The sequence below is a fragment of the Tupaia chinensis genome, unplaced genomic scaffold (assembly GCF_000334495.1).
Source record: "Tupaia chinensis unplaced genomic scaffold, TupChi_1.0 Scaffold000561_1, whole genome shotgun sequence".
Taxonomy (NCBI): Eukaryota; Metazoa; Chordata; class Mammalia; order Scandentia; family Tupaiidae; genus Tupaia; species Tupaia belangeri.
The window spans coordinates 2,869,942-2,897,061 of NW_006160074.1; the positions used below are offsets into that span (position 1 = coordinate 2,869,942).

The 27,120-nt window shown below is 44.0% G+C and overlaps 1 protein-coding gene across 1 annotated transcript in view; it reads right to left on the reverse strand.

Annotated features, from left to right (window-relative positions):
* The window catches only part of AMBRA1 (autophagy and beclin 1 regulator 1), a 256,562-nt gene that overhangs the window by 115,618 nt on the left and 113,824 nt on the right, over positions 1 to 27,120 (reverse strand). The window contains exons 10-13 of the mRNA XM_006157846.3: positions 25,460 to 25,546; positions 21,004 to 21,183; positions 3,322 to 3,402; positions 2,499 to 2,599 (exon numbers count right to left, since the gene is read on the reverse strand). Of these exons, the coding sequence (XP_006157908.1) occupies positions 2,499 to 2,599; positions 3,322 to 3,402; positions 21,004 to 21,183; positions 25,460 to 25,546 (449 nt within the window). The remainder of the gene's footprint in view (positions 1 to 2,498; positions 2,600 to 3,321; positions 3,403 to 21,003; positions 21,184 to 25,459; positions 25,547 to 27,120) is intronic.

Consider the following 27,120-nt stretch of genomic DNA (forward strand, 5'->3'; position numbering starts at 1 on the left):
ACAGCCCCTATATTAAAAAATACCCAGAAGGGAAGTCGGGCCACTTGTGGTCATTACATACTGAAGAGGAAGGGAAGGAAGAGAGTTACTGGAAGCCAGAAAGGAGAAAAAAAAAAAAAAAAAAAAAACCACAGCAATTAAATCACAGGGTCTGGCTCATGAATACCTCAACAACCAATATACAAATACCTCTATCATTCAGTTAAAAGCATAGCTAGAATTTATTAGGGTGCCGGAAAATCATGATGCATTTTTGCATAGAAAAACACGACATGACTTTTCCAATGACCCAATAATTGCTGGATTAAGAAACAAATTGTTTTGGGACCAGCAGATCGCTGGACTCCCATGTAGTTGACTGTGGCTCGAGAGCCAGATCCAAGGCTTGAACCTCACGCCAGGCGCATTGTGCATGAGTGCCAAGATCTCAGGAGGAGAATGAAGGAGGGATTGCACGGGCATGCAATCCCCCTGGCGGGGTGATTTCTCACTTTCTATCTCTCTGTCTCTTTGGCAAGCACATATGCCCTATAGAAAAACTGCCATGAAAAAAATAATTATATAAAAAAGAAAGATTTAAACTTTTTTTTTAAAGGAAAGATCTGAAGAAAGTGGGAATGGGCTGTTTTGGAAAAGCTCACTGCTGAGGGAACAGATCTGCTGGAAGTGCAGGAGCAGGAGGTGCTGTGTGGGGTGGTAGAGGCAGATGTCTGGAACAAAGAAGGGTGGAGAAGAGCTCTGCAGTACTGCCTGGCAGCAAGTGATTATCTGCCAGTGAGGCGCTTCCACATGCCTTCAGCCAAGCCACACAGAAGTGCCCGCAGGGACAGGCACAGGCCACATGCAGGACCAAGTGCTCCTCGAACAAGGCTGTCTGTCCGGAGACACGGTGGAGTCTGCTCCACCAGGACCAAGCCAGGACCTCAGGTCTCTGGCAGAGAAACTGGAGAGGTTTCTGAGATGCCCAGGCCTTGATAGCTCTTACGGGAGGCCAGATGCCCCAGCCTGACAGCTGTCACAGCAGCCTGGCAGAAATTACTAAAATAAACCTTGTCCCTTTCTCCTGCTGGGCAGTCCTCCTAGCTCAACAGATCCTCCCTACATTTAACCACCACGTGGCCCAGATTTTCCAAAGCAGATAGACTGTCATTTTAAGTTTTACAATAAAGATGCTTGTTGGGGTCAATAGGCAGTGTGGTGATTAAGGCATGAACTTCCACATGGCTGACTATGGCTCAAGTCCCAGACCCAATGGCTTGAAAATCATGCCAGGTGTGTGTGTGTGTGTGTGTGCCCAAAATCCCGGAGGAGAATGGAGGAAAAGGGACTGCAGAGTGGCCATACCCCCTGGGGAAATGACTTCTCACTTTCCCTCTCAGTGTCTCTCTCCATCAAGCATACACGCCATATGGCAAAAACCTTAAATAAATACATAAATAAATAGAAATGAAGATGATTATTAAAGAAACATTGAAATGTGGCTTGACTTTTATACCTCCTGTGCCTGTGCATAAATAAAACAATTTTGAAGAGGTTTTTTTTTTTTTTTTTTTTTTGCTATAGGGCGCGTGTGCTTGCCAGAAAGACAGAGACAGACAGAAAGCAAGAAATCACCCCTGGAGGGATGAACATGCCGCTATCTCTTCTTCTCCTCCCGGGATCTTGGGCCCGCATGCACACGCGCCTGTGTGACTTTAAGTCACCGGGTCCGGGACTTGAACCGCAGTCAACTACATGGGAGTCCAGCGACATAGCCATTGCACCATTTTCTGTTCCCAATAAATTTACAAGTTAGCGGTAAAGGTGGAAGGGAACGAGTAAAGCAAGAGTGTGACGGGGAAACAACCTCTGCCACAACAGAACAGCATTCTGTTTGCTTCCTTTTTTAGACTGCCCAGAAGCAGCAGCACACCCCATGTCTCAGACCCAGTTACATCATGCCTCGGAGCCCTAAAACATGGTCACTGAGCTCTTCCACCACCATCCAACTGCCTCAGTAGGGCTTGCCCAGCCCGTTTTCTGTTCTGTGCAGATTTCTGAACCAACTGCAATCCCCTCCCCCCAGACGATTCCGCATTGCCTAGAAACCCCGTGTGCAGGCAGTAGCAAGGGCTGGAGAGATGTGCATGAGGCTCCTAATTAAATCTCTGGGTCTGGCTCACGAGTACCTCACCAGCCAAGATCTGAATACCTTTACCATTCAATTAAAAGCATAGCCAGAATTTAATTGCTGAATTAAGAAACAAATGGCTGAAATATTTTTAAAAAATTATTTTTAGAGAAAGGTCTGAAGAAAATGGGAATGGGCAAGAGAAACAATTTTCCTTGACCTTGCCATTTCCTGGTCTGAGGTAAGAACCTGGGTCCAGGACCGCAAAGTAGAGTTTTCAGCCAGATGCCAAGACACCATCGCACCAGCATAGTTCATAAAGGAGAAAGAACCTTTGTCTGGCTCCCTGCTCCTTCATGTTTCAAAATGCAAAGAAACATCTCCTTACCTGCAAGAACCCTGTTAACAGAAGAGTGAGTAGCTAAGCCAGGCTGTCCACGTTCATGAAATATCCCAGCATAAGGCAAGTACTCAGGCAGCAAAAAACGCCTGCAAGAAGAAATCACATGGGAAAACTAACTAAAGACTACCATAAAACAAAGATGACACTAGCCACCTACCCTCGCAAAATCTAGGCTAAGGGACCCACAGAACCTAAGGAATCCACAAAAGCCCAGACAGGAGTAAAATCCCCAGGATTTGTCCTTTTACAGATCTAATTGTTCTTGCGTTCCTCCTCTTCCTTTTTTTTTTTTTTCTTTTTTTTAAAGAAAGACTTTTACTGTGTGTGCGCTCACCAGAGAGACAGAGAGAGAGAGAGACAGGAAGAAAGTGGGAAATCATCCCCCAGGGAAATGACCACACTGCAATCCCTTCTCCTCCATCCTCCTCTCGGGATTTTGATCATACACACACCTATGCCCGGCATGAGTTTAAAGCCACTGGGTCCAGGACTCAAACCGTAGTCAGCAACGTGGGAGTCCAGTGACGTAACCATTACACCATCTGCTTGTCCCTGTTCCTGCCCCTCCTTCTAAAGAGAAATTACTGAAGGCTTTTATTTTTAAATAAGATGTTCCTAATGCAACCTTCCTATGTCTTTTTACTGAGGCTAAAAATTTCCCAGCAAGCCTATAGGTAGCCAAGCTGGATTGTGGGCTCGCTAGAAAATAATTCCAGATATGGACTGCCCAAAGACTAGAAAGTAGGATTCACACTAAATCCCACGCTCTCGTAAGGGCTCCCTCAATTGCTGACAACGCAGTTCTTACCTTGGGACAAAGCGTCCAAGTGAAGGTGCAGACATCCGGGCATTGCGTGGAGCTCGGTGCCTGGATCTGTCACCATTGTCCCTGGAGAAAACAAAAAGAAAACACATAAGAGAGTCAGTAAGACACAATGACCCACTAGCCCCAAAGACAAGTATTGCCCAAACTAAACTCCTAGACTTGGGTGAGGACCTCACAGAAAGCAGGCATCTGGTTGCTCACGTACTTGGGTGGCACATTAGTAAAAGGCATTCTGGGGGACCAGCAGGTGGTGTAGTGGTTAAGATGCTGGACTCCCACGTGGCTGACCATGGTACAAGTCCCAGAGCCAGCGGCTTGAAACTCATGCCAGACAAGTTTGTGTGTCCAAAATCCAAAGAGGAGACTAGAGGATAAGGGACCATGGCAGGGCCATCCCCTCTGGTGGGTGATTTCTTGCTTTCTGTCTCTCTAGTGAGTGCACATGCCTTATAGCAAAACAAACAAAACAAAACAAAGAGAAATGTGTTTTGGGAATACGGCAACTAAAAGATTTGCAAACACTTATGTGTTAAGGAAGGAGGAGAATTTTTCTTCGGTTAATGTGGACTCTGAACTTTGCAGCATCTGAAATTAAAGCCAAGTTGAGATCTCAGGATCTGCAATGGATATATATAACTTCTTTTCTACATATTAAAAGATGTAAAAAACATTTGGACTTTGGGGATTTTGAAGGAAGAAAGATTTTTCCATCTATTTCATTTGGCAAATGGTTATCTTCAAACACAACTGTTTAGGTCTCCTGTGTTGAAAAACCAGTGATAAGAAAAAAGAAAAACACCAGTCAGTCCTTTTTTTGAGAAACTGAAAAACTGATAGTAATAAAGAATATCAGAAAATACAATCCAAAGCCAAGTCATTTGAGCAAAAGAAAAGTCTAGGGGTTTCCTTTTCTTTTTTAGAGGTTTTTGCCGTAGGGCATGTGCACTTGCTGGGAAGAGAGGGACAGAGACAGAGACATGAGAGGGAAAGTGAGAAATCATCCCCAAAGGGGGATGGCCACACCATAATCCCTTGTTTTCCATTCTCCTCCCAGGATCCTGGGCACACATGCACACGTGCCTGGCCTGAGTTTCAAGTCACGAGATCTGAGACTTGAAACGTGATCAGACGTGGGAGTTCAATGAAGTAACTGCTGTGCCACTTGCTTTTGCCTTAGGGCATGTGTCCTCACCAGAGAAAGAGAGAAAGAGACAGTGAGGAACCAGCAGTTGGCATAATGGCTCTGCTTCTGGACTCTCATGTAGTCAACCGCAGTTTGAATCCCGGACCTGGTGGCTTAAATTCACACTAGGTGCATGTGCATATGTACCCAAAATCCTGAGAGGAGAATGGAGAAGGGATTGCAGTGTGGCCATCCTTCCTGGGGGGTGATTTCTCACTTTCTGTCTCTCTCCATCTTTCTGGTGAGCACACGCGCCCTATAGCAAAAACCTCTCAAAAAAAAAAAAAAAAAAAAAAAAAAAAAAAACAAAAAAAAAAAAAAAAAAAAAAAAAAGAGAGACAGTGAGAAATGACTTCCAGAGGGATGGTCACGCCAGCCTCTATTCTCCTCCCAGAAGAGAGGCGTGATTTTCAAGCCACCAGTTCAGGACTCAAACTGTAGTCAGCCACGTGGGAGTTCAGCAACGTAACTGCTACGCCATCTGCTGGCCCTCTAGGTGTCTTCTTTATGGGCTATTTAAGCAATAGCAATAATCAACACTTAAGTGTTTACTAAGTTCTGATACAAGGGGTATTAAAATCTTATCCTATTTAATCCTTTAGCTATCCCAGTGAAGTACTAGGTCACCAGAAAAGTCATTACACATTTTTGCGCAGAAACACATAGAAAAATACATCACGACTTCTGACTACCCGATATTATCAGTTCTGTTTTAAAGATAAGAAAACTAAAGACCAAAAAGGCCAATACCCAAGGTCACACAGCAAGTACGTGGTTGAGGCAGCATTCAGAAAGGATCTGACTTTGAAACCCTAGCTCTTTCCACTCCACTCTACCGCTTCCTGCGAGAAAAGGGAGAGGAAAGGGACTTCGCGTGGCTTAGCTTCCAACACATCAAAGGAACAATAAGCCGAAGGGCGCTGGCTGGACAGGGCACTTAATCAGCTGCTTAGTCAACAAACAAATGAACCTCTGAGAGCTTGATTTGGGACAGTTTCTGAATTTTCCCTTTGGACTGTCTTCAAATCAATGAGATAATCTTCGAACTGGCCCTGGAACCAAAGTTAAGGCAACACTTTGACTTTAAGGTAGACCTCTGGGAGTTTCATAAGCCAGAATCAAAAAGCCAATGAAGATTTTTATATCCGTAGAATTGGTTGCTGACAGTAAGAGACAAATCAATATCAGGGATATTGGAAGTTGATCCATTAAAAGTCAGTACGTGCTTTTTATTTTCCCAAAAGAAAAAGCACATATTGTTTTTCTTAACATATCATATTTCTTTGACTTAAAATCTGGTAGATAAAAGCAGGGACAAGTTGAGGGAAAGAAGGATAAGACTTTAGAGAAAATTAAAAAGGGGATTAAAAAGAATGAGATCAGAAGTTAGTAACCAGTTAGTGGAGAGTCCCAGAGTTATTTGCGTGTACACAAAGGAGCAGCCGAATATCAAACAAACTAGCTTCCAAATTAATGTGCTACTTTTCAGATACATGTAGATTCCAGCTATAGTCCGTTAGAATGCCAACTCATTTAAAAGTACAATTGAATTCATGATAGTTTTTCATTACTGAAAATTTTTAGTTCTTACCAGTGGATACTATAACTAATTATCACAAGAGGAGTTAGAAAATATTTTAAACTTAAAGAGGAGGACAAATGGGGAATGGAGAGCTAAGACTTAAGAAGACAGAAAGCCAAGTTAGAAGAAAGCACCATGTGGCAAATCCAGGTACTTTCCTCTGCAGCTTCCAGAGAGCTGGCCTTCCAGAGTCACAGTGCAGATAACAAGCCACACTCTACCAGAGCTGACGACGAGGGAGGACAAACCAGTGCACTGGAGAGAAGTGATCAGATGCCAGGGCCCAAAGATGACCCAGCTTGGTGAAGGGACACTAGGAGACAACTTGAAAAAATGGGTAAACACTCAAGCCAGGAAAAATGCAGAAGCTTACAACATACATCTCAAACCTCTTCACGAAGATATTAAAGCAATTATCTTCTTTTTAATTCAGTTTCTACCTCCATTTAAAAGAAAAGAGAGAGCAAGGGCCAGTCCCACAGACTGATGGTTAAGGGCACTAGATCTCACATGGCCAACCACATGGTTCAAAGCCTGGCCTTAAAAAAACATGCTGGGCAAGTACACAGGTTTGCCCCAAATCCTGAAAGATGGAGAAATGGAGGAGAGGGGATTGTGGCATGACCACACCCCACCACGTGTGTGTGGTGCCCCTTACCCCCACACCGGCCTGTGAATGCACACATCCTCTGGCAAAATAAAATTTAAGAGTAAATTAAAGAGAGAGGGTGAAAACATTTAGAAATTAAAAAATTAGTACTGACCCTATAGCCGTGGCCAAGGGAACCAGATCCCATATGGCCACGGTTTGAATCCTGGCCCCAGCAGTTTGAAAAATACACCTAGTGTGTGCTCATGCATGCCCGAAATGTCATTAAGATGGTGAAATAGGGACCAGCAGATGGTGTAATAACTACGCCTCTGGACTCCCATGTAGTCAACCGTAGTTCGAGTCCTGGACCTGGTAGCTTAAACTCACGCTGGGCACATGTGTGCCCCAAGATCCTGAAAGGAGAAAGAAGGAATTGCGGCGTGGCCATCACCCGGAGGTGATTTCTGTCTCTCTCTTTTTGGCAAGCACATGTGCCCCATAGCAAAAACCTCACAAAAAGGGGGGGAGGGGCTGGCAGGTGGCTTGGTGGTTAAGGGTGCTGGACTCCCACATGGTTGACTATGGTTCAAGTCCTGGACCTGACAGCTTGCTTGCTCGCTCTCTCTCTCTCTCCCCCCCTCTCTGGTCAAACTGAAATAAATAATGAATAAATAAAGCTAAATAAAATAATTTTTCAAAAAAGAAATAGAAAAGGGATTGCAGCATGCCACACACATGGGAGTTGGGGAGCTTTTTCCTCTCCCTCTCTCGTTCTCTCTGGTGAATACATGTACCCATTTGGCAACTTAAAAATAATGGTACAAAGGGATGGAGATAAGATGAATTTTATGTTGTATGTATTTCACCACAATACAAAAATTTGAGGATAAATGGGAGGAAAGAGTTCTGAAATATGACCAAAGATCATGGCTATATAGTGATTAAAGATTATCAGAGGATACATAAAGAAAAATAAGAGTGAAATCAGCTGGCTTAGAAATAAGCAGTCTCAGACTGAAGGTCGCACCAAAAACCATTAAAGAACACTCACTTGCGCTCTCTCTTTTATATAAAACGCCAGGGGGCACATGCATGAGAGAGAGAGAAGACGTGTGTGCACGCACCCCTCACCAGGGCCTGGTCACACCACTATCCTTTTTCCAGTTCTCCATGTGTCAGGATCTTGGGTGTATAGGCACACATGTACATTCACCTGGGTGCTTTTCTTTCTATTTTTAAAATAATTACTTTATTTAACTTTATTTACTTATTTTAATTTCACCAGAGAGGGAGAGGGAGAGAGAGAGAGAGAAGGGGGGAGAATGTGAGAAAGTAAGCTGCCAGATCCAGAACTTGAACCACGGTCCACCATTTGGGAGTCCAGCACCTTAACCACCACGCCACCTGCCGGCCCCTGCACCTGAGTGCTTTTCAAGCAGCCAGAGCCAGGCTGCAAATTCTGGTCAGTCCTATAGGATCTGACTTCCCTACAGGACTTGACTGCTGCATTACAGGGTCAGTGCAAGGCAACACTATAACCTCTGTGCCTCTCTGAACTCTCAGAGGGGTATACGTGTTAGTCTTCCGCCTAATTAACATCTTGGCTAAGGATGAGAACACAGGAATTAAACCGCGTCTCAATAAAACAAATTTCAAAATTTTGTATTCTAATAAATGAATTTTTTTTAAAGTGTTGAAAACTCTAACAAAAAAGGAGAAATGACAGTAGAAACCACAATGACTGGAAAAACCCCGTAACACAGTAAACACGCAAATGAGAGACTGCCTGTGAGAGGGGGAAACAAAGACCTCTAGGACAAAGTAGTCTGTAACAAAGTCAGCTCAAACATTTCACAACCAGGAAAGGGCAAGGTGGCAAAGGTCAGAATGACCAACCGAAGGACAGGTTAGACAGGAGGGCACACACAAATGCTAGGCCAGAGACACAGCTTGAAATAAGCCAGAGGGGAAAAGCACAATGACTCTCTAGATAATATAGTCTACAAAAAAAGCAGGATTCATAGATAAGAAACGGAGATAGGGGAAAGTTTCCATGCAGACGATATTTGAGAGGAGAGTGGAAGCAAGGGAAAGGGATAATGTTAAGAGGTTCAAGAAAATAACAAAATACATTAAAAGTACTCAAAATAATGATACAGTTAGAAGACTATGTAGACTCTCCCACTCACTTTAGTGCTGTTACAAGGTCAGTGTAAAACAAGGCGCTGAGAGATGGAAGGAGGTGAAAGTCAGCAGAGACTGATGAGTGCATGGAAGATACTTCCCAGATGAAGAGCGGGAGAAAGGCAGATCCAGGGAGACAGAATACACGAGGAATACTGGAGGACGCTTAATAAGGGGTCTGCCGTCACATAGCCACTTTCCGTGGGGCAAAGGAACTTTTATTACAAAGTGAAGAACAGGACCAGCAGATGGCATAATGGTTACGTCGCTGGACTTCTGTGTAGTAAACCACGGTTCGAGTCCCGGACTCAGCGGCTTCAAACTCAAGCCAGGTGCATATGCATGCATGCCCAAGATTCCAAGAGGAAAATGGAGGAGAAGGGATTGCGGCATGACCATATTCCTTGGGGGTGATTTCTCGCTTTCTGTCTCTCTATATATCTCTGTCTCTCCAGTGAGTGCACGGGCCCCATAGTAAAAATCTCTCTTTAAAAAAAAAAAGTACAGAACATAGCACACAAATATGGTGGTATTGTGACCTCAACACAGGAGGAATACTTTCCAGGGAAACACCAGAGAAATCCTCATCAATTTCCACAGCCAGAAGCTGCCTTTAAGCAGCAGGACAGAAGCCGGCTGGGTTATTAATGGCTTCCCAGCTGTTGAACTCTGTGCGTCTCTGATTAACTCTCAGAGGGATATTTGGGAAGGAGAGGTAGAATAAAAAGATTTTTTTTTGGTCAAAGATTTTATAAGGAAAAACACCCTTCAAACAATCAAGCATTCAAGACAAGTGCTGAATATCAGAAGACGCATCTCCAGAACAAGGGAGAAACACAGCAGCCACTCTTTGCTAAATGTCCAGGATTAATTGCCTCAGAGAGAGGCTGTAATTTCAAGGAATGAAAAACACACCTGCAGACTGCTGTCTGAGTCCAGGCCAGACGGTCAGGCTGTCACTGCTCTCAGTGCCAAAGAGCTCTGACTGGGGCTTTTATAAACGAAGCTCTTGCAGTTAAAAGTTCAAAAGGCTACTGTCCTCTTGACAGTACGCAGCTGATTTTGCTGACAATTAGTGTATTTAAAAAGTACTCATGTCCTTATGCTCCTCTGTCCTACTCGATCTCCAGACAGAAGGCCTCGTTGGTATCCCTATGTCTGGATGGCAGAGAGGTCTTGAGCGAGTCCTTTCCTGACGTGGTGCTGCTAGTAACAGGCCCCCATCTCTGCTCCCAAGGACTGGGTTTAGATTTCTGGAAGGCGGCCCAGCGCCAGCCAAGGGCATTTACAGGGGAAACCTAACAGCACGGGAACTGCACAGCTTCCTTTTCCTCTGGAATAGCCACATGAGAGACCATTTATGAATTCCTCTCCTCCCTCATTCTACCTTTTAATTTCATCTGCCTACATTATGCAAATCCATGTTCCTATTGTGCATTTTATGTTAAAAAAAATAAACATATAAATCTGAGTGATTATGTCTTCCTCCCCCACCCCCGGCTGTTCAATGCTTCCCTTCTGAATTTTCCAATTCTAAGCCCAGGCACATTCCAGACTTCATTCTCTTTCTCTTTTTGCTTTTCTTCTGCATTCCCCCTAATAAATATTCATATATATTTAACTTGCCCAGAAAGAGGACTAATTCAACAGCTGCCAAACAATATCATACACTTCTAAGCAATAGGTAAAATCCTAAGTAAAGAGCTAGAATTCAGGTAGATACATTTGTACAGATAAATACACCGAGGCTGGACGGAAAACAACCTGTTCACAATCCTCAGGAAATCTCACTTTCCCAAGATTTTTCATTTTTATTACCTCTCCTGAGAACAAGGAACATTTTTCTGTGAAGACCTAAAAATCTTAGAGCTAAAAGAAAATTCAAAGTCTGTCTGATCCCATTTTACAGATCAAACACTGAGGCCTGGATTGGAAGAAGGGCTTCCAGTCAGGCTCAGCCAAGACTGGAACCCAGGGCTATGACAAGAGCTGTCAGGACGCAGGGGCCAGCAGGCATTTGACAGGTGATCCTAATCCCAATCTCTGCTGTTCTGGGAGTTACTAGCTAACTTACAAACTTATTTCAAAATTGGTTCCACTAAGAGTAAAAAAAGACTTGGGTAGTATTTTATTTGGAAAAGCAGGAAGTGAGATGGCTATGTTCCCAGACAGCTCGTTACCCCAAGAAAATTCACAAACAGGTCCTACTCTTAGAAAGCACCAAATCATTGTACCTAATACTTAAGATTCAACCCTCAAATATCCTCCTCACATGTAGTACACTCAGTGCTTGCCTTTTTTTTTGTTTTTAAGTTTTTTTCCCATAGGGTGTGTGTGCTAGTCAGAAAGAAACAGAGAGAAGGAAAGTGAGAAATCACCCCCTAAGGAGATGGCTGTGCTCCTATCCTTTCTCCTCTATTCTCCTCTTGGGATTCTGACACATGTACACATGTACCCAGTGTGATTTTGGAGCAGCCGGGTTAAGGGCTCAGACCGCAGACAGCCATGTGGGAGTCCAGCACCTTAACCATGATGCCACCTGCAGGCCCCACCCAGTGCTTTCCAACTGGATCTCCCATTATCAGCGCAATTGTACCAGTGCTGTCAGAACTGGCCACCTACAATGTATATTAAACAATGGTCGGAACTAGCAGTTATCATAATGGCTATGTCGCTGGACTCCCACGTAGTCCGCAGTTCGCGTCCTGGACCCAGTGGCTTAAACTCATGCCGGGCGTGTGTGCGTGCATGCCCAAGATCCTGAGAGGAGAATGGAGAAGGGATTGTGGCGTGGCCATCCCCCCTGGGGGGTGATTTCTCGCTTTCTATCTCTCTGTCTGGCAAAAAAAAACAAAAACAAAAACATATATTGAACAATGGTCAACCTCAGATAAAAATAAAGTCCAGCGGGGCCGGCAGGTGGTGTGGTGGTTAAGGGTGCTGGATTACCACATGGCTGACCCTGGTTCCAGGCCCAGGCCTGGTAGCTTGCTTTCTCACTTTCCTTCTCTCTCTCTCTCTGTCCCTTTCTGATCAAATTTGAATGAATGAATGAATGAATGAATGAATGAATGAAGGGAAGGAAGGAAGGAAGGAAGGAAGGAAGGAAGGAAGGAAGGAAGGAAGTTAAATAAGATAATTCTTTTTTAAAAAAATAAATAAATAAAAATAAAATCCAGCAAACTCAGCCAGGCATTCCAAGCCCTCCACAGTTCAGGGCTTCCTGATCTTACTCTTTCATATCACAAACACTCCATAGCTCTAATCGTAGACCCTTTCAGGGTCCCTAAAAACCGCTATAATATCTCTTGTCTCCAAACTTCTGTGTAACCTCCTTCCTCCACCTACTGATCATCAGGAAAGTCATGATACATTTTTTTAAAGAAAAACAGGAAAATACATCATGGTTTTTCCAATGATCTAATAGAGTCTCCTCTGTCCCCACTCTCCACACCAATTCATCCATGAAAGTCCTATGCAGTTTTCAGCATCCAGCTCAAATCCATGAAGCCTTTGCATATCTCCCCAAATTCTCTTTCATGGAATGCTGTCCTAGTTCTTTAGTAGTAACTTATTACAGTCTATCTTTTTAGATACTTAGTAAAAATCTGGTCATGTTATTCCAAATTTTCAAATATTTTAATGACTTTCTCAGCTCCTAGATACTTTGCAAGGCACACAAGACTCTCAAAGATCTAGTGCCACCCTAATTCTCATCTCTCGCCATGCAATTCCCAAAATATTGCATGCTGTTTCATGTTTCTATGACAATGCATTTACTTGTCTTTCTTTTTTTTCCCCACAAAAAGACCCTATTTCAAGACTTCTATCTTTTTCTTTTATAAGTTCACTCTGCAAAAGCAGTCAACTACTACAAAGACCAAATAAATAAAATTATTTCATATTCTCTGGTAAATAGGAAGAGAATTTTTTTTTTTGCTTTTGTTTTTGTTTTGTTTTGTTTTGAGAGTTTTTTGCTATAGGGCACATGCTCTCGCCAGAAAGACAGAGACAGAGAGACAGAAAGTGAGAAATCACCCCCCCCCAGGGGGGATGGCCATGCCACAATTCCTTCTTCTCTTTTCCTCTTGGGATCGTGCGCACACATGCACATACGCCCAGCATGAGTTTAAGCCACTGGGTCTGGGACTTGAACCATGGTCGACTACATGGGAGTCCGGCAACATAGCCATTACTCCATCGCTGGTCCCAGAGAACTGTTTTGTTAATCTCATCCCATTTCAGGAGCTAATTCTGTATGATACCACCACTCAACAAATATATAGGTTTGTATGACTCCTTTAACAGGTTCCAGTCTATGAAGAGAATAACAACTTGTAGTGTTTCTTCTTGCCTTTCTACTATTAATGAGTCTGTGGTTTGTAGGTCAAAGGAAGAGACAAAGACACTCCTTTTTGCATGAAGTAGATCCCCTCCATACACCTTGCTGCCCTTTCCCAGGCTGCACGGTATGTGTTTGCTGCTGAAGACTAGTCACCAACTCCTACAGAAGTCCTGGGAACTCTGAGCTCAGGAGAGAGCAAGTGGCCAGCCATGGCACGGAGAAGGTGGCTGGATCCCATATGGCTGACTGCACAGTCTGAGTCCTGAACCCCGTGGCTTGAGAAACATGCTGGGCAGTTGTGCCAAAAATACCAAAAGGAGGGAGAAATGGAGGAGAAGGGATTGTAGTGTGACTATTCCCCATGGTGGTGGTGGGGCTTTCTTGCTTCTCTCTCGCCAGAGAGCAGATACATCCCATGGCAAAATTTTTAAAACAATGAGAGAGAGCAAGCAATAACTACTGAAGACATGTGGGCTCACTCTGCTGAAATTTCTAGCCCGGAGAACCACAGCCATCAGGATTACTGTCTGTAAGAGTAATATTATCTAGTTTCTAACATAATTTCATTGTCGTGTCTAAACTAAATTTCAGTTCTATCAAAAGGACAAATGAAGATCATTACATTGTAAAATGAAGACAAGCAACTTCCCCTACACCACACCCAATCGGATGGCAGAACTGAGTGTCAGCCTCAGAACTCTGTTACATCATACACCAAGACGACTTTTTTTTTTTTTTTGCTGGAAAGCATGTGAAATACAGAGAAAAGAGATTTGCCAGAGAGAGAAAAAGAGATGTGGAGAGGAGAAAGCAACCCCCATGGGTCATGATTAGGCTGCAATCCCTTCTCCATCTTTCCTTCCTTTCAAGATTTTCAGCACACATGCACGCATACACACGTGCCTGGCATATTTCTCAAGCCACCAGGTCTAGGACATGAACCATGTGGTCAGCCATGTGGGATCTGGCTGCCCTAACCACCACAGAGCTGGCGCAGGAAGGCTTTTTTAATGACTTCCTTGTCAGAAAGTATCTAATAAGGGACCACAAAGGGGGAAGTTCTTCCTGCATCAGGATCCTCCACACAGCTACACATGGTGCTGCTAAAACATATGCCACCCTAAGAAACCAGAACCCATCCCCCAGAACAGCCAGAAACGACTACTGCATTTGCACAATTAAACCCTTTTTTAATTTTTTTTTTTTTTTTTTGCCATAGGGCACATGTGCTCACCAGAGAGAGAGAGAGAAAGTGAGAAATCACCTCCCTTCTCTTAGGATTTTGGGCACGTATGCACACATTCCCTGCATGATTTTCAAGCTGCTAGGTCTAAGACTTGGACCACAGAGTCATCCATACAGGATCCAGCCACCTTAACCACCACACTACCTACCAACTAAATCTTCTTTCATCTTTGGTCATAATAATGGATTTCTGGGTAACAGGGACACAAATACAACTAGATAAATTGGAATATTTTTTAAAAAATAAATGTAAATACATCTTAAGAGATTTCATCTTAAGGCTTAAAGTCTAAAATGTTTAGTGAGATGTTTTCCCAGGCAGAAATCCAAAGTACAACACAGTGTCACAACTGCAAATGAAGGACTTGTTCTATTCTGTGCTAGCAACAATTGTTAAGAAGCTGAATAAAATCACCCAGTGAGTTTGTGAAGATGTTTGTGGCTGATCTAACCTGAAGCATCTTCAGTTCTGACTGTTCTTAGCAAGGACTTTGCTCATGGTATCCTTAGCCTTGGAAAGTAAAGCGGCTACAGAAAGAGGTAGGAAGGGCAGAATTATGCTAAGGATGGTTGTGGAATTACAATGACATTTAGAATAATGAATAAAACAAGGAAGAGGGTAAGGATAGCTGGAACAATATTCACAATGGTACGCACACCACCTGTTCTGCAGCTTTTGCCAACTACTGGGACAGAGTACTTACACCCTGAGCTTTACAAAAGCCTCCTTCCCTCTTTTCAAAGGAATAATGAAAATTAAAATAGGAGTTTTCCTTATGCTTATTTACCATCTACATTCTAGTAGGTGGCTTGGCTTGGGAGCAGGCAGACAGCAATGTCACAGGCAGCCACACCTTTACCCTCTGTGACATCTTTATGCAAAGACAGCTACTGAGGGCTTCAGGGTAAGACCTGTTGACAGCAGGTTTCTGGATGTCCTGTTTGTGCATTTTGATAAACACAGGGATCTGCAGTCTCAATTCTAGCTGCAGACAGAAACAAATGGCAGAAGATGCCTGCCTGGGAAGATGGTCATTAATCCAGTCCACAAAAAATGCAAAATTTAACCTGATGCTGACTAACCTCTGAAGCCATCCTCCCTAAATCAGAATCTTGATGGTCTTGTTCTATATCCAAGCTTGTAAAAAGGGCTCAAATATGATTACACATCATTTCCAAAATTAAAAAAAAAAAAATTCCAGGACAGTTAAGTTCAGACACTAAATGTGTTTGTTTCTGGTTTGCATATCTGATTTGGACAAGTTTCAGTATCCTCATTTAGAAAAGTAGCACAAAGGGGCCAGCCCATAGCCTAGTGGTTAAAGGAAGCCAGATCCCACATGGTCAACTGCAGTTTGAATCCACACCCCAGCAACTTGAGAAACATGCCAGGCGTGTGAGTGAGGGTACATGCCCAACACCCTCACTGGATGGAGAAATGGAGGAGAAGGGGTCGCAGCATGCTCGCCCCATACTGGAAGATGCTTTCTCCCTCTCCCTTCTCTGTCTCCCTGGCAAGCACATGTGGCCTCTGGCACCCTGTGGCATGGTGGTTAAGGCAGACAGATCCCACATAGCTAACTGCATGGTTTGAGCTCCAGATCCAGCAGCTTGAAAAACACAGGGTGAGTATGTGTGTGTGCCCAAAATCCCAAAAGGAGAGGAAAGTGGAGGAAATGTGACCATTTCCCATGAAGGGTGCTTTATTACTTTCTTTTTCTCTCTGGCAAGTGCGCACACCCTCTGTAAAATTTTAAAAAGGAAAGAAAAAGAAAAGCACCACAACAGAATAACTATCTCATTATGTTATTATAAGGATTAAATAAGATTTTTAAATGTATATATTATGTACATTTTAGCATATACATACTAAAAATGTTTTGATATTATCTAGTACACGTATGAAAAATATTATTATAACTGATACATTTCATTCAATGGATGATGGAAGAGAACCCAAAAAGACAGGATTGAGTAATGGCTCCTTCGGTTTTCTGGGGACGTTACATACCAGGAGAAGAACTCAAGAATAGCAAAATGGCTTTTTTCCCCTTAGTTTGCTATAGGGCACATGTGCTCACCAGAGACAGAGAGAAAGAGATAGAGAGGGAAAGTGAGAAATCATCTCCCGGGGGAATGGTCATGCCACAATCCCTGTACCTCCATTCTCCGTTCACGTTTTGGTCATACACGTGCCCGGCATGATTTTCTAACTGCCAGGTCTAAGAGTCCAACCACAGTCGGTCGTGTGGGATCCAGCCGTCTTAATCTCCATGCCACTTGCTGTCCCAGTAAAATTATTTCTAACTCCACAAATGGAAGGAAAGTGAAGTAGAAGCAAGGGAGCAAAGGCAGAAGCCTGAATTACTCTGAAGGTGAGGAAATCCAATAGAATAGTCTCTTGGGACCAGCAGGTGGCGTGGTGGTTAAAGTGCTAGACACTCCCACATGGCTGACCATGGTTTGAGTCCCGGACCTGATGGCTCACTTTCTCGCTTTCTCTCTCTCTCTGTCATCAAATTAAAATAAATGAATGAATAAATAAAATTAAAAACAAAAACCAAAACAGTCTCTTAATGGTATCGCAACTGTCAGGAGGATTCCAGGCCATAAGTACTTTACCGGCTCTCTCTCTTTTTTAAAATTTTAATTTAATTCGATTTTAATTGCAGAGGGCACATGCTCTTGCCAGAGAGAGACAGCGACAGAGATAAAGAGATAATCCATAATCTCTTATCCTACGTTTCACAGGGATTTGGGGCGTGCACACACATGTACCTGGTATATTTCTTTTTTTAAAGAATTATTTAACTTTATCTTATTATTATTATTGTTATTGTTATTTTAATTTGACCAGGGAGAGACACAGAGAGAGGGAAAGTGAGTAAGCAAGGCGGCCTCCCAGGTCTAGGCCTCCCCATGGTGGGCCATGTGGGAGTCCAGTGCCCTTGACTACCGCAGTACCTGCTGGTCCCTTTTCTTTTTTAAGAGAGATTTTTGATATAGGGCATATGCACTTGCTGGAGATAGACAGAAAGTGAGAAATCACCCCCTAGGGAAGACAGATACACCACAGTCCATCCTCCTCTCAAGATTTTGGGAACACACGTACACATAGCACGAGTTTCAAGCTGCTGGATCTGGAACTCGAACTGCAGTGGACCATGTGGGAGTCTGGAATCTTAATCACTAAGCCATTTGCTAACTCCCACCCCTCCCTGTGCTTTTCAGGCTGCCAGGGCCGAGATTCAAACTGTGGTCAGCCACATGGGATCCAGCTCCCCTAACCACGAGACTGTGGGGTCAGACCCTTTAACAGATTCTTACACCTGAAAAAGCTATACATTATGACTGTATAAGTCTCTAATTTTCCTTCTAGATATCAAAGCTAAGGAAAAAGTTTAGGGCATAGAAATTAAGTGGGCTGGCATATTCCTTAATTTCTCATTCCTTCTCTCCTCAGAGTACCTAGATAGGAAGAGGAGAGGAGAGGAGAGGAGGGGAGGGGAGGGGAGAGGAGGGGAGAGAGCCGCTAGGTTTGGGACTCCAACCACAGTTGGGCATATGGGAGTCCAGCGCCCTTAACCACCACACCACCTGCTGGACCCAGCAGTCCTGTTTTTTAATTCAAATTGTGCTACTTTGTGTGGTTAAAAGATTTTCTCATATTCTTTTATATATTTTATACGATTTATTGTTCTTTCTTCTCAGATGTATATTATGTTAAATATTCGAATTGTCCTAGTTGGACTAGAGATTTGGACAAGTGGAAATCCAATCAGCATCAGCGGAGGTGCTGGTGACGTGTTGGGGAACTTTGTACAGTGGCGGGAAAAGTCCCTGACTACACGTCGGAGACACGACAGTGCACAGCTCGTTCTGTAAGTGATTTTAGACACTGTTAGTGAGATGGTCAGGGTAATGAAGATCGCGGATTTTCTTGTGAGGTTATATTGCCCAAAGGTCTGGGGCGTTTATTGAGGGAGGGGAAGTTGGATAACAGAAGACCGTGTGACATGATGACGACCCTCTCTTTGTGTTGGGCTCTCTTGTCCCCTTTATCCCGTGTCCTCCTCCTTTCTTGACTTGACGTCCTCATTTTGGTATAGACAGTTTTCTGGTTGCTTTTAGTGAAAGGATATATGGAAAGAAAATCTCTTGACCTCTTGCGTGTCTGAACCTGTGTTTTTACGGTCTTGGAACTGAATTTTAATATGAGAGGAGAGGAGAGGAGAGGAGAGGAGAGGAGAGGAGGAGGGGAGGGGAGGAGAGGGGAGAAGCAGAGTGACCCGACCACCAGCAGCACTGAGTTTACAGTGGGGGGGAGGAGGGCCAGGAAGGAAACCTGGAAAGAATGACCAGATAGTAAGTCAGCACCAACTGGCCAGCAACGGCGGCGGCAGCAACGGCGGCAGCAACGGCAACATCAACATCGTTCACTAGAAGACCTGGACAAGTAATGCTGAACTGACTAATCCACGGCTGCTACAATAAACTGAGTACGGTCTGCATCAGCCCCAAAAGAAAGGCAAACAGCTAAGGGAGGGGGCTTTACAATGGGTTTAGGGAAATTAACCTGCCTGTTACTAACCAAATAGCAATACAAGGCCCCTAGGGAAAACAACAAGGTAAGTGCATGAAAGGTGAAGAAGGAAATGTAAATTCAGGTCGTGCTAAAGCCAGGGGGGAGGTAAGAGCACAGGTGGGCCTGTGGGGGGAGCATAAGGAGGAGGCAATCTGACACAGGAAAATCGAGGGGGAAGAAAGGGGAGAGAGAGGAGGTGGTAGCAGAAGAAAGGGAAGGTAAGACGAGAACAGAACATTTTAAACTAAACCAGAACTCCATTGTGAAGGACAAGTCACGAGGCAAAGTACAGCTCAAAGGCATGAGCTGGGTATTTCACCACTGCAAAGAGGTAACAGACTTCCAAGAGTACGCGGAAGAGGGCTTGGCAATCCACAGCGCGGACTCCCTGAGCTCCAGGACACGGAGAGAAAGTCACCCAGCCTTCTCAGCAGCACTGAATGCCAGCAGCCTCTGCACGTGTGTTTAAAACGCTCCCCTGAATAGACCCTGGTGCTGGAAAAACCCTAACATCCGCAGAACACATTGCACGATGGCGTGCCTGGCTAAGGAAATGGAGATGCTCTGTCCCCTCCACAGCTGGTCCTAGAGTGGACAGAGAGAGAGGGACACATGCTGAAAGTCAGCGAGGAGCTCTGCTCTGCCCTGAAGTCCACAGGGGAGGAACGCCACCCCTGTTCCATCTGCCACGCCACAGTTGCTTCAAGCTACCCGTGCAGCTCCTTCTACCCCATCACATCTTCCTCAGACAAACCTCCCAGATAGTCTTCCTTTTGCTTTCAAGTACACAATTGCTTGTATGTTTAACGGCGTCAGGAAGGACTATTAGAACAAACGTGGTTCCCACTTTCTTAGACCTTTCTGGTAAAGAGATTTCTTAAACACACCATTAAAGCTGTACTGCAAGATAGCTCATGGAGAACTATCCATTCAGCGAGGAGGAGGAAGGGTGAGAGGGAGGCAAGAACTGTCCAGACCCAGACCTCGCCGGGGTATTTATCATGATGGGGGCCAAAGACTGGATGACTGACAGGCTGTCCTGTTCCAATACTGTCAGCAAAAAAGGAAGGGAAAAAAAGGTTTCGCCGCCCTTCTGGTTCTCTTATTTTATCTGCATAAACCAAAATATAGGAATCAAAGCAAGAGCAAAATGTCGAATTTCATTTAAGCCAGGAAAGCTCAGTTTCAGGAAGGAAAGCAACACAACGAACGGCTGCAAAGGTCAGGAGCTGCAGGTCAGAGAAAGCAGAGCCCAGCAGTAAAGCTGGAGAGCTTGAATCCTGGAACCTGGTGGAGGACACTGCTCCTTTAACTCACCCCGCTCCCCTCCCCACCAACCACTGAAAAAAGCAGAAGCAATGAAAAAATCTCCGCTCAACCCACCACATTAACTTGACAGGCAACTTTCAAAGTATCCTTGGTGGGGAGGAAGACCGGGGAGACTAAGAAAGTTTAGGCAAGGGAGTAGGGCCTCAAAAACGTCAGTCTGATCAGGGGACTAAGAAATCAGCCTTGCAGGGAAAGCCAAGCATTTACAAATAAAGAGAACATCTCCACCTCTGCTCTACTTAAGGGGACACACACCAAGCCTCCTGCCTCCCTGATGTCATGGAGACAGTCCACGAGAAGCATTTCCACCATCACTGTAAGTGCAAAAGGGGAATAAAAATGTTGCCTTGGAGAGCGGCAGCCATCCTCTCCCGTTCTGGCCTGGGGCCCAATGGGCTGTCTCTTCCCACAGGCTCCAGTGAATCAGCAGGGCCAATGCCAGAGATGGGAGTGCTCTGGACATTTAACCCTCTGCCCCTCGCTACATCCTGTTACTCATAAATAATACCTTGGGGGTGAGCAGCAGCAACGTCCACCACTGCTGCTCACACAACGGCCAACCTGGAAGCACTCACGACTTGGGAGCAGAGGGAAGAAAGCAAGCTGAGTGTGTACTTACTCAAAGTCCTCAAATTCCAAGTCGGTTCCCTCTACTGATGGACCCTGGTTGTCTGAGGAAGAGGAGGAGGTGGAAGAACGGAGACGGTTCTGTTGGTAGCGCATGGAGCGCTGGCGGATACTGTCTCTCCGAGAGAGATACTGGATCATCCTCTGGGCGTAGTATGCAGCAGGAGATAATCTGAGAGAGACAGAGATGGACAAACACAAGCTAGCACTAATGTGGGGAATACTGTGAAAGACAGTAAATCCAGCTCTCCCATGGCTCTCCCTGCTGAGGTGAACTCCGGAGACACGAGAAATGAAGGGCATTAAACTCACCAGGAGGCTCTGTACTACAGAATCTGCTTCTCAGACTATCACCAGCGCTTCTGTTCTTACATAAGGCAAACAGGCAGTTTATCAGTCATCTTCTGATCAAGAGCTGCCCTTTCCCAAGAGGATAACACTGGACCTTTCTTTTTAGCCTCTGAAGGGACCCCATTTTGCTTCTCAGGGTGCTCATTATACAGATTCACAGCTTTTCCTTGATCACCATCCACATGCAAAATGTAAGAAATGAGAAAGAGCTTAGCAATCATCTACGCTTTCCTTTTATAAATGAGAAAACAGACTGGATGATGGTAAACTTTGGATGATTAAAGATGGCATCCGCAGGTACCTCCACCAGAAATTCTTCCTTCTCCAACAAATAAACATGGCTCCAGATTTGGCCTTCCTCCTTAAAATGATCTCTTTGAACCTCTCATCTCTCTCTTGTGAATTAATCAGAGATATTTGTAACATGGAGAAAGAATTCAGAATAGAAATGGAGGGTAAAATATACTTGGGAGAAGTGAAAATCTAACAGAAAACAGAGATATTTCTCTTTCTTACCATCAGAGCTACGTGGGCACTGAGCATACACAAGGTAGCAGCTACCCATCTGTCCTGTCCTTTACAGTGGCTATACTAGAAATCATTAATCTAGACCTATGTTCTTCAAACTACAGCACTAGCATCTTGATACTCCATGAAAACTTCCAGTGACCCACACAACGCCCCACCTTCCCTTCTGTCCCAAGCTTATCCATCCTCTCTCACAACACTGTTAGAGGTTACAAACTGAAAACTGAGAAATAACAACAGAAAAACGTTTTATACAATAATATTATATAGGTTGTTAAGAGATTTCAAGACTTAAACCCATCTGAGGCACACATTTTGACTCGATAATTCCACTAGGACTCTTACTCTACAGAAACACACAAGAATACAAACGTACTACAGAGGAGGAAGTGCACTTGCAACATTATCCGCCTTACTGAAAAACTGGACAAGGCGAATGCCCAGCCACAGATTAAATAAATGACATCCACACAGAGAAACACTATGTAGAATGAATTATCCCCATAAGCTCACAAAGTCCTCTACAATAAGTTTTAAAGTGGAGGAAAATGCGAAGAATGGTATGTATTTACTAATACGTATGCAAAGACATGCTACTATAGGGCAGTCGAGAGAGTGGAGGTGAGGGCACAGGGTCCTGCATAGTCGGCTGCACAGTCTGAGTCTGAGCCTTGGACCCAGTAGCTTGAGAAACATGTCAGGCGCATGTGCATGCATGCCCAAAATCTCAAGAGGAGACAGAAGACAGGGATTGCAGCATGGCCATCCTCCTCTCCTCCCCTCCAGGAGGATGATGATTTCTCTCTCTCCCTCTCTCGAAAGTGCATGCACCCTATAGCAAAACTTAAAAAGAAAGAAAGAAAAGTTGCTATAATAAGGGGAAAAAATTAAAAGGAGACACAGCAATCCTAATAAGGGTATACCTAGGCACTCTCACATTTTATATAAATCTATAGTGTTTGAACAAAAAAGAAAAAAGTGTCTTCTGCTTAGGAAAAAAAAAAAAAAAAAGGAAGTCCAAAACACCTGATTGAAAATGGAAACAGAAATAGTTTTTATCCAAATGATACAAAAAGTATTTACAAAAAGTATTTCTCTTGTGGAGAAAGTCTCAGAGTCATGAAACATTAGGACATAAGAGGTCCTTGGTAAGCCTACTGACCAGGCCAATGGAGATGTTACAGTCAACTGCTACGGGGGCTTGATGCTGCCTCTGAAATGCCTGTTATCAGAGTTGGGGCCCTCCTGGCCAACCACTGAATCAAACTTCCAAGGAGGCTGGCTGACAATATTTGAAACTCGAAAGTTTGTGTTACAGAATAATATGCTACTGAATCCAAACTACCTTTTCAGGTGGGAATGGGAATACACAGATGCTTGCTCAAGTTATCCAGAGTGTAAGAATCTGTTCCTAAGAGCCTTAAGTGATGAAACTTTCACTATCCATTTGGACCCCTCTTCCCATGCATTTTGCAAGAATGAATCAAAAAATCCTAAATTTTCAATAGAAGTCAATGCTCTTGAGTTATTCTTATGTCTACCAAATATACAGATATCTTCAGCACAAAACAAACATTATTGGTTAAATTCTTAAACTGATGAGTCTAGGAAAGAATATTAACAGGAAAAAGTTTCAAGAGGGGAAAGATCCTTTTTTGAGGAACCAGTTCTGAAAAACTAACATAAATATACCCTCTTCTTGGTTTATGGCCTACCCTAACTAATGGAAAAATTATATTATTTATGACAGAGGTAAAAAATAATGTGTTGATGCTGATGATAATAAATAAGACTGCCTTTTATGTAGGGATACAATTTCAGCATTAGGTAATTTCAATTGTTTCATTTCTTTCTAATAGAAGAATTCTCTAAGTTACAAATAATGCACCAACTGCAAAAAAAAAAAAGGATTCTTGGCACGATCATTAAATACAAACACAGTAATTTAACACAGGTACATCCTAGTCTCGTTCTTGTAGGTATCCAGAGGGAAGCTAAGGACCTGAACACTGGGGAGAAAGCCGATACTGTATAGGGGGAAGCCTAAGAGGAAAAAGAAATTAAGCAATCAGTAATGAGCTAATAACACTCATTCTCCTACTGAAGAGCTGGAAAATCACCTAACAACTCTAACGTGTTCAAAGACAAAATAAATCCTCAAGGAAAAGCACTTTCTCCTCCAAAAAAAGAAATCTATTTTGTGTTCAAAAAGAAAATATAAAAAATACCAACCCCACAAAGTATCACGACAAAGATATCAGAGTAGGAATAACAGATTTATTGCATGAAAAGAGGACAAATAATGGTCTTAAAGAATAATGGTTGAATTCGGCTAGGTTAAAAATTCTGGGGATGGAAACTCCCATCACTGTCCTAGAGGAAACTATGTTAGAACAGGAAGGTCTTATCTCAGTGTTTTTGACTCATGTAAAAATGTCCTCCTTTATTTAGTGCTTTTTCAAACATTAATAATTAAGAACTAGTATAAGTTTCCTTGCTTCCGTCATCATCTAATTTGTCAACCTGTTCTGAAGTCATCAATCCTATGTCCCCATAGATTTCTATTACTGGGATGTGGACAACAAAGAGGACTATGGAGAATCTTTTCACCAGTTTCTCACAGAGACTGCTGCTCATGACGGAACTGTGGCAACAGCAAAGTCATTTAATATCCCTGGTATCAACTTGGTCTAAAGGCTTTTCCAAGTGGACTTCACATTTCTGACCTGGAGTAAGACTCGTTTAGCTCCGATCTGCTAATCTGCCAACCTCACGGTTATAAAGCACCCTCTCTGACAAACCTCACCTGTGACCATGCGCTGCTAGGTCACTAACGGATTCAGTACATCTGGCTGTGACAACTGCAGGGTGCTGATTTCTCAGGGTGCTACATGCTACTATGCTATAGGTCAGCTCAACATCCCATCCTCGATCCTCCACTGCCAGGGTCAGGAAAGGGCAGGCCCTGAACTCAGCTAAATGCTTTGCTTTGCCTTGCTTTTTTAATCTCTTCAAGGACTCTTCAGGTGTCTTCTAACAGGTGGAAACTAAGCAGCAACTTGTCTCATTCAGTTACACTTGGTTTGCTCATCCTTCCTTCAGGTCGTCTCCAAAAATTCTACATCTGAGAGCTGTACCTTTTCCTTGGATATTCTAAATTCCCTCTCAAATGATAGCTAATAAGGTTTTTGTTTGTTTAACCTGTAATTTCCCTATGAGAAAAATAACTTTTGTTCCCCTTTTGGCTGTCCATCTGAATGGCCACAGCCTCTCTGGCCAACAGAAAAAAAAACCTCTTGCAATTCTCCTGTGGCCTCCTCGGGTCCCTCCTCTGGTACCTCGCTTGCAGAAATGAGCCCCAACGGACAAGAGCTGGGTCATAACCCTGTCACCAGAGGGACTGTTCACTTACCTGCAACACTTCCCAATCACCTCAACCACCTGTCTCACACTGTGCTGCAGAGTAAAGAGCACCAGGACCAGAGAGGCACAGACTGTGCTTCAGCAGCGTGGCAACCCCGAGGGCCGCCCCTCCCCCCACCTGGTGCCATTTCTCACTTTGGCCTTACCTCGCTGGGTCTGGGTAAATTGGGTGCTCTCTGGATCCTGCTCCATCATAACGGGATAATGAAATGAGGGAAGACTCCAGCAGCCTCCTAGCAGAGATTAAAAAAATGGCAATAATCCCTGTCAATTACCAACTCAGAGGTCATTCACAAGGAAAAATGGGGGAGAGATAAATAACATCCCCCTCTGCAGCCAGCTAGTACCTGCTGTTGGGGGTTGCACTCTTCCTACAAACTAAGTACGTGTAGGTGTGACTAGAGATGGGCTATGGAGCTCTCACACTGGATACGCCCACTTGTTACCCTGAATGCTGCTCCTGAGCCAGAAACCAACAAGCCCTTCAGACAGGATCTTATTTCTACTGGCAGTCCTCCAGCAGGCAAATGGGAGGTTGGGATCAACACACGAGGGGAAAAGTAGGCATACAGAGATTACAGTGCAGTGCCAACATTCATCTTGGTGTTCAGTTCCTCCACGCCAGCATAATCCACCATAATCCTTATCTGCTATTCATTCTGCTCTGCACACACCTTTTGTGAGAAAGGGTTCTCCTCCAGCTCACTTAACAAAAACCTTGATTACATAATCTAGTGCAATCACAAATTCCATCAATCTGAATGATACACGCTCATTTCCCTGAGCATGCTTTTGGTACCGAGCAATATACTTTCCAAGTATTTCTTTATCTAAACCTCTCCACAACCTGGAAAGGTGGTCACCACGACCCACATGAGAAAACCGTGTCCAGAAGTTAAAGGTATCGCCCTGTGGAACACAGCTCTTAGTGATAGTGCAAGGACTCCAGTGAAGGTCTATCGAAACTCCAAAATGCTCTGAATCGCCATGCTGTACTGCAGGACCTTCCCAGGGCCAGACAGGAAGCAAGGATGTATACTACAAGCAGCAGAGACGCAAACAGGAAGATGTGTGTCCCATCGCTCTTCCTGTTTTTGTTTTGAGGGAAATCAGAAATACGGACTTGTGCATGAAATTTCCTGACTGTTCAATTTTAGCTACAACATTTTTCTTTCCATACAACTAGGGCCAGGTAAAACACATCTGAGAAACACGACGGAGGGGCTCCCTGATTTCCCTTGTCTGCCACACAGCTTCCCACCTCATGTGTGTCTTGGGAGCCAATCAGTCTCCAGCCACAGAACCCATTTCGATGGAAATAGTCTCAGAAAGAAACGTATTGTTCCTCTCCAGCAGCATCTGCCCTGGCTTTCCCAAGAACAGGTCCCCGGCTTTCTGCCAGACTCTTCTTTAAAGCAGATCTACAGGATGATGACAGCAGCTACCAATCTTTTCCAATTGAGTTAATTCAATTCACTGTTATTAAAACCAGCCGACTGTAGGTACAGTCATTCCATCCACGCAACTGGCCCCCGGCAGCATTCCCCTCACAGTTGGGGCAAGAAGTGCAACAAAGGCCCTAATCAACCTGGCTTGCAGCCTTTCCTGCCTAGGGCAACCAACTGGTAAATTGATGTTTCTATCTATTAATAGACAAGGCCCATATCCCCATGCTCAGAACCTTGAAACAATCCTTGCACCGAACAGAAAATAGAGGGTAACCAATGAGGAGGAGAAGAAAGCAATATACCACATCTTCACTCCGGATGAAAGCCTGACTCTTCCCTTGTATTCCTGTGTACGGCAG